General features: G+C 32.4%; 1 protein-coding gene across 1 annotated transcript; it reads right to left on the bottom strand.

Annotated features, from left to right (window-relative positions):
• Positions 1–3,744: 3,744 nt before the first annotated feature.
• On the bottom strand, positions 3,745–6,776 carry LOC128510800 (phospholipase A2 inhibitor and Ly6/PLAUR domain-containing protein-like). The gene is made up of 5 exons (XM_053483317.1): positions 6,654–6,776; positions 5,635–5,748; positions 5,302–5,445; positions 4,864–4,974; positions 3,745–4,311 (listed from the first exon to the last, which is right to left on the bottom strand). The coding sequence occupies exons 1-5, from the start codon at positions 6,700–6,702 to the stop codon at positions 4,109–4,111; spliced, it is 621 nt and encodes a 206-aa protein (XP_053339292.1). The 5' UTR covers positions 6,703–6,776; the 3' UTR covers positions 3,745–4,108.
• Between the last annotated feature and the right edge of the window lie 633 nt (positions 6,777–7,409).

The following is a 7,409-nucleotide window of genomic DNA, read 5'->3' as shown; positions in this document are numbered from 1 at the left end:
AAAAAATATGGAAGCTAAAAAATAATTTAAGAAAGTCAGGAAAATGGTAAAAAGGAAAAAGGTATAAGGAAGTTGTAATTTGAGATGTTTCAGGTTAAATAATAATTTTTAATCCTGTCATATCTTTCAAGTCTCACAGTTTAATCAAGAATACTAATCAATCACCAGTCAGCAAACAAACTGAACAGAATACAAATATAGCACCACACACACACACATACGCACGCACACTTACTTAATTACTTACATAAACTTATACTTACACTGTAGATCAGTTAACAATATGTTTTGCTTCACCTGCATGAGTTATATTTAATTTAATTCACACTCCATTTATATGGATTTTGTTGCTTTAAGTTTAATGTTTTATTAAAAAATATTTCACAAGTGATTGTGAAGCAAAAGTGTTTAATAAATCAGTTCTAGGGGGAAAAAACTACCAAAAATGAACTTTTTCGTGAGAAAACGTGGGAAGTTGTCACGTCTCTGGTGTCTTGGTTTGTGTGGCATAAATGCAGGAGGCAAGATGTTACTTGAAAGATTCTTTCATTTGTTATCTTAAAGTCCACAACGGAAACAATACTCCTTCGAGCCCTTTAGCAAACTTTAATACACTTTCTATTACAAATAAAACAACCAAAAGAACTGTAACCATAACAAATGTTAGACGCCTGAATGAACTTCAGTCAGGCTATTTATAGTCCTCAACTTAATTCTGTACTTTATCATCTGATCGAGGTGCATTCTGGGAAACGTGGTGCAAATCAAACAAACTACAAACCGATAAACATACTTATTGGGCGTTTGGCGCCCTCTAGGGGTTAACCCTTACAGAAGTGAATTATTGGTACTACTGGTCTGAAGCAATGTCACATTTGATCCCAGTCTATTTGGATGAAAATCAATTGATTGATGGCCGATAAGCAATAAGTCCCACCCTTACATAAAAAGGCTCAGCTTCATAAAATGCAAAGACTAAACCATAAACACAAACTGAGAAGTCAAAGCATAGAGAAAAAAGAAAGTGTAAACATAAGCCAACAGCCATTTCATGTTACAGAAGAGGATTAGGATCTGTTATATACACACACACACACAAGAGCTTATATTTCTTTATAACTCAGTTTAATGAACATGCACATCTTTGTGCTGTTTGGTTATCTCTGTAAATAAAGAATTTAGTTTTATAGGGGAAATAAAAGACTCAATTATGTGGTTACAGTAGGTTCTCTGGTTACACCCAACAGAAAGGCCTACCATTTATGATACTGCATGAAGAAGCTGCTCATGGTGTAGAGCTTACTCTCCAATAAGTACTTATTTGTTTGTTTGTTTGTTTGTTTGTTTATGACACAAAGCTCACCCACCCAATCTAGTATCCACTAAGGCTGTACATTGAAACAACACAATGTACATGAATTATATTATTATACCCTCATGGCCCATGACCCACACAAAATGTCTTTTGAACATGCATATAAAAATTATACAAAAATTGGACAGTGTATTTAAAAAATATATCAGTACTCTGCAAAAAGTCTTATTCACAACAAAGCACATCTAAGAAACAAAGTACATCTGTCAGTACAAAATAAGTTTAAAAAATATTCTGTGGCCCTAAAATATCACAAGAATAATAGGCTATAGTACTTAATCTCTAAAAATCACATGCAAAAAAATACAGATGCTTGAGTTGTACACATCATACTAAATGCACAAAAAAACTGATAATTGTGTCTTACATTTACACTACTATTTAAGTTTTTTTTTTCCTGAAAAATACTATTTGACTGACAAATTATATTTTTAACATTAGTTTAATATTTTTTGGTACATTTCAATCAAAATATTACACTGATAGTAATCACAATGATTTGTTTCAAGAACTATAGTTACTAATTACAATACTTATTCCAAATCAATATTCCATGTCTTTAACGACAAAAACTTAAAGAAATTGAGTAACTTTAAACATGCAAAGTCAGGGTCCTCATGGGAAATCTGCAGTAGCATCTTAAACAACGAATGAGTACACTGCAATAATGAACAAGGACTACCTGACACACCCCTTAAAAAGCCTGGTGAGAACACATATGTTAGTGAAATATTGACTTTGTTTTCATGCATACACAACTTCTTAATGTGTAAGATATTTTTTTTCTAAATACCACTGCAGAGGTGCTATAATTAACATACTGTAGGATATCTACTTATCAGTAGGCAAATTCTGATGTTCATTGTGACTTATTTGTTGAAACCACCAAACTGCTCAGCTAACACACAGTTAACGCAGCTATTTAAAATTTGGTCTAAAAGGATCAATTTATTCATTTTAACACTATGCAGTATGTCAAGCTTTTCCATTGAATTTCTAAATAGAGGGCAAAGAGGACTGACTTTGTTAGAGTGAAGCAGGGTTGGAAATTTAGCTTCCTGCAAATGTGAGTAATCAACCAATCTGCCATGGTGGGGTACATAAAAGTAGCATATTTAAACAAATTATGCATTTGTAACATTACACAGCACATACTAAGTTTGCTTATTTCACTTGAACTCTTTATGGACTACACTACCTTGAAATTATCCCACTACCTGAAATGCAGCATTTTGGTATTTGGATTTAGAAGCAAAGGCACTAAAGAGACGTTTTTTTTACCAATGACTAACTAAAGTATGGCGGACACACTGATTGCTATTGTTTCTCATACAGTAAATGGTAACGTCATTTTGTTTGTCAGTGGAGGAGCCATTTCCACTATAGAGTGGATTCAAGCAATCCAGGGGTGTTTTCAGGACATGTAATTGAGCCAGGATTCCTCAGAATGAACAACAAAGAGAACCAGCAGGCCTTGCAGATGGTACTGGATGAAGATCTCAAAGCTGACAACCTGGTCATACTAAAATTCATAACCAAGATTGTTGCTGGTCTATCGGCTGCTCCCATTAAGGATCTCTGCACAATTTGGCTCAGGTTTTATGCCAGATGACCTTTTTGATACAACCGTCCCATTTTATCCGCTCTTGGGACCGGCACTGCATCCAGTGGCTGGTGTTTGGGCATTGGGTGGGAAGTAAAACCCAGGCCTTCTGCATGGCAAGCAAGAAACCTACCACTGAAACACCAATGCCCTACAATGCCTCTACTTAAATAAATAATAATATAATAATTCAAAATGTAACATTTCAGTTTATTAATAATAATAATAATAAAAACAGATTTTTGTTGCAGCATTTATAAAAAGTGGAAGAAAATCTACATGATAATAGTAGACTTTATACACTTCATCCCTATGATAGTGTTACAAACTTCAGTTGAGCTGGAGTGTAGGCTTTGAGAGTTGTAGTTCTTGTTCATTGCAGTCCTGGGTCTGATAGACAGTCAGGGTGAATCCACTTTGTATTGTTTACTGAGAATCTTCACAGACATTGTTCATAATGTTTTCCTTAATCCTCAAGAATCTTTTTAAATAAAACCCAACACTTTTTTTCTTGATCTAATTTACTGCCACTCACTCACTATTAAATAATCTCAATCAAAGCATTAGTTTTCTTTGTTGCATATTAAAACTTAACCAATATATTTCTGGTAGTGTTACTGATATAATGTTTATGTCATATTTCATTATACTTGATTTTTACAATTGAATTAAAAAAAATCAGTTTGCAATATGTTTTGCTTTATTTCTCAAAAAAACCCTATTTCTCATCTGGCTGTCAAACTGTTTATAAACACATAGAAGTTTATTTCCCTTTATTACATACATTTAATGAACATGCACATCAGTTTAGTTATCTAACAATACAAGATTTAGCAATATTATTAATAATAATAAAAACTGAGATTATTATAAACAATAGTAAAAAATAAATTAGGGGCCTACTATAAGTTAAAAACATTTTATTTAGTTCTCATTAAAATTAAATGAATGTTGCTGCTTTAAGTTTAACTTTTTCTATATTTTTTGGACAGTTGATTTTCAAACAAAAGCGAAAAATAAAAGCCACAACCAAAAACACACTTTATATTTTTACCTCTATATAAATTTTTCAAAAACAGATTTGAATTTCATGTTGATAAAGGTTTAAATAGGGTGCATCAACTCTGAGCTCAGTAGAAGAAGATGGAAAAGAGCAGAGGAACAATCATGGGAAGGAAACTCAGTGTGAAGCTCTCAGCGCTGTTACACAGATTTCCCTCACAGCACTGAAAATTAGTAAAGCCGATTCCTGGTGTGCTTAATGATCCAATTGCAGCACAGACACTTGCAGACACACATCCTTTAAAAGACACACTAATTCCCCCTTGTTGAACTGAAAGAGAGAGAGAATTTTTGTAAGAAGGTAAGAAACATATTTTTCTAGATGTTTTCACATCATATACAGTATGGATGCAAAGTACTTTGTAGCATCACCAATTGTAATAAATACATGCAGGTTATACTTACAACTGAAAACTCAAAAGATATAGGGCAAGTCCATTTAAAGTGAATATACAGGTTTTGCACTATTTAATAACAAAAACTAAAATATATACATACAGTACTTGTTTCCTTTAACTGTATGCTTAATTTGCAGGTTTGTTTTTCCATATATATTTAAATAAAGTGAATGCATCGCTAAATTTGCAGGTTCAATTTTTCACTGTCAAAAATTTGTTATTTAATATAAATCTCTCAGGGTTCAGGTCTCAGGGTGGAGCTTATTAAAAAAAAAAGAAAGGTGTGCAAAATAATAAATATGGAAATTGTAGCATAATAAAAGATCTAAAATACTACTACTAATAATAATAATAACAACAATAATAATAATAATAACAACAACAACTGCTTCTTCTTGTTACAGAGAGAGTTAAATAAAGTTCACCTGATGCGCTGATGCAACGATCTTCATCTCCTGTACAGCTCACTGTTTCCGAGCATTTGTCATTATTACAGGTGTAACACATTCTACCATTGGAAGGCTGCTGTGGAAGCTCTTAACAGAGAAATTAAATTAAACAGATTCGTTAATGTGTGTTATATGTCAGAAAGAATAATATTCCAATTATACTTTAACTGATCATTTTGCGATCAACTATATCTATACTAGATTTACTGTACTGTAATCTGCTGTAAGTAGACAGATGTCCTATGACCTATTACATTTATAACACATTGATAAAGAGGGACTGTGTTTTATTTAAAATACTACTATATAATAATAATAATAATAATAATAATAATAATAATAATAATATATTGTGAGTTTAAATAAAAGGAAAATAACATTAAAGAGTGAGCAGCAATCAGGACTTTGTTTTACCTGGAAGTTTTTCAGTGTTGCAGAGATCAGTACTGCAGCATTTACTGTTGGAGGTGAATTTCAGTGATCCCATATTCAGACTTCCATTTACACAGAGGTCTGGTGCTCCACATGTCTGAATATTATTTGTACTCTTTCCACCATCTACAGAACATTCAACATAGAAGTGTGATTAGAAAATCTCACAGTCATAGTGATTTACATATAAATTTGATGAAGATAAATGAAACACTTCAATGCTGATTTAGAAAAATAACCAACCACCCAGTCAGGTGTTGTACCTACATTTAAATTCTATGGGAAAATTCAGGTTGGGTTAACCCACACACTTACTCGAGGACACAGCAATGGTTGAAGTGACACACTGATTTGAACAGATTGTCTGAGTAGGTTGGCATGTTGCAGATGTTGCAGTTGGCAGACACTGTTGACATGTCAGAGACAGTGCTGTAGATAAAAATAAAAACAAATGAAATGAGAATAATAAAACTTAAATAAGGAAAGCAATTAATTTAACAAACATCCCGTACATTTATATGCACAACTATACACCCCAAAGAATTGTGGACCTTTATTGACCTTTAATTATTGATATTTTTTTTATGCTGTGGTCTGTTGGTGTGGTAACATTAAGGTGTCTGATAAGAACAAACTGGACAAGTCAATTAAAAAGGCCGGATCTGTGCTAGGCATGGAGCTTAACTCTGTGGATGTAGTAGCGAAGAGGAGGATTCTATTCAAAGTACAATCTATTTTGAACAATCCTTCCCACCCACTATACATTGTCTTTGCTGAACAGAGGAGCAGTTTCAGCCAAAAACTGATTACTATCAGGTGTTCCACAGCGCCACAGGAGATCCTTTCTCCAAACGGCCATAAAAATTTACAACTCTTCCCTGTAACTCATACACACATGTATGTGGATTTTTCACTAACTCTAACACAACAGGATATTATCAGTTACCATATTAATAATATGATAACTGCAATACTACCTCCCAATAAAATATGTAATACAAGATTACATATAATAATACAATATTACATACATATACTAGATTACTGTGCAATACTTACAAGTGGCCTTGAGTCATATTCTGATGGTACTTACTGTTTTAGAAACTTTTTAAAAATATTATTATTATTATTATTATAATAATTATTATTATTATTATTAATATTATTATTTATTACCTTTATTACCTTTTCTTAGTTAACAACTGAGAGCACTTTTAACCGAGCAGAAGCAATTTTCCTCTGGGATTAATAAAGTTATTTGAATCTTGAATTTGAACCTACTAATTTACTAAAATAAATTTTATTTATTTAAACTATTTAAAAAGTTTCATTACCTTTAGAGAAAAGCATGCAGATGAGCAACAGTGTGACCTGAGACTTCATTGTTGATTTCTGTAGAAGTTGAGGTACTGTATGATGGTGAAGCAAATGGAGTTATAATGTGAGTAAAGTCTGAGAAAAGGATTTCTTTTATTATAAGGTATCATGGGTGTGTGATATGAGGGCGGGATTTATTGTTAAATTCCAGATACTGCTAAGGTTTCATTTCTTTGCATATCACCCCATACTTACTGCAGTGAATATTTGTTATGAAGTTTTTAATATTCGGACAACACCTCGCACAGCTGGCAGCAATTTTAACATAACATGTTAAACTGTAGCTATAAATAAACAGTTTAACAATGAAACACGCTAAAAGCCATTTTCAGAATTTTATTTATTCTAGCAAAGTTTTCTTCTCTAGCACATTTTAGCAAAGTTGTCTATATAAAAAAAATCTTAAAAAGTGACTTTTTGGGGGGAGAATTGAACTTCATGGGGAAGAAAATGTTTCTAATCTGTTACTGCCATTACAGGTACCACAGAATTATTGAAGTACAGGACATCATGTGATTATGCAATTGTTGTGGTAGCACAATATTATATCCAATATACTAAGAAACACAAGATACTGTTGTTTAACTATCTGTTTGCATATATAACGAATAGTATGACAAAATTTCATTAAAAAAAAAAAAAAATATATATATATATACAAGCGCCCTGCTGAGTCTACAAGCCCCCTGCTGTAGTTTTCATAATACGTGGTA

The sequence above is a fragment of the Clarias gariepinus genome, chromosome 22, assembly GCF_024256425.1.
Source record: "Clarias gariepinus isolate MV-2021 ecotype Netherlands chromosome 22, CGAR_prim_01v2, whole genome shotgun sequence".
Classification (NCBI taxonomy): Eukaryota; Metazoa; Chordata; class Actinopteri; order Siluriformes; family Clariidae; genus Clarias; species Clarias gariepinus.
Note: the sequence above shows the minus strand (reverse complement) of the source record. Positions and strands in the feature narration are given on the sequence as shown.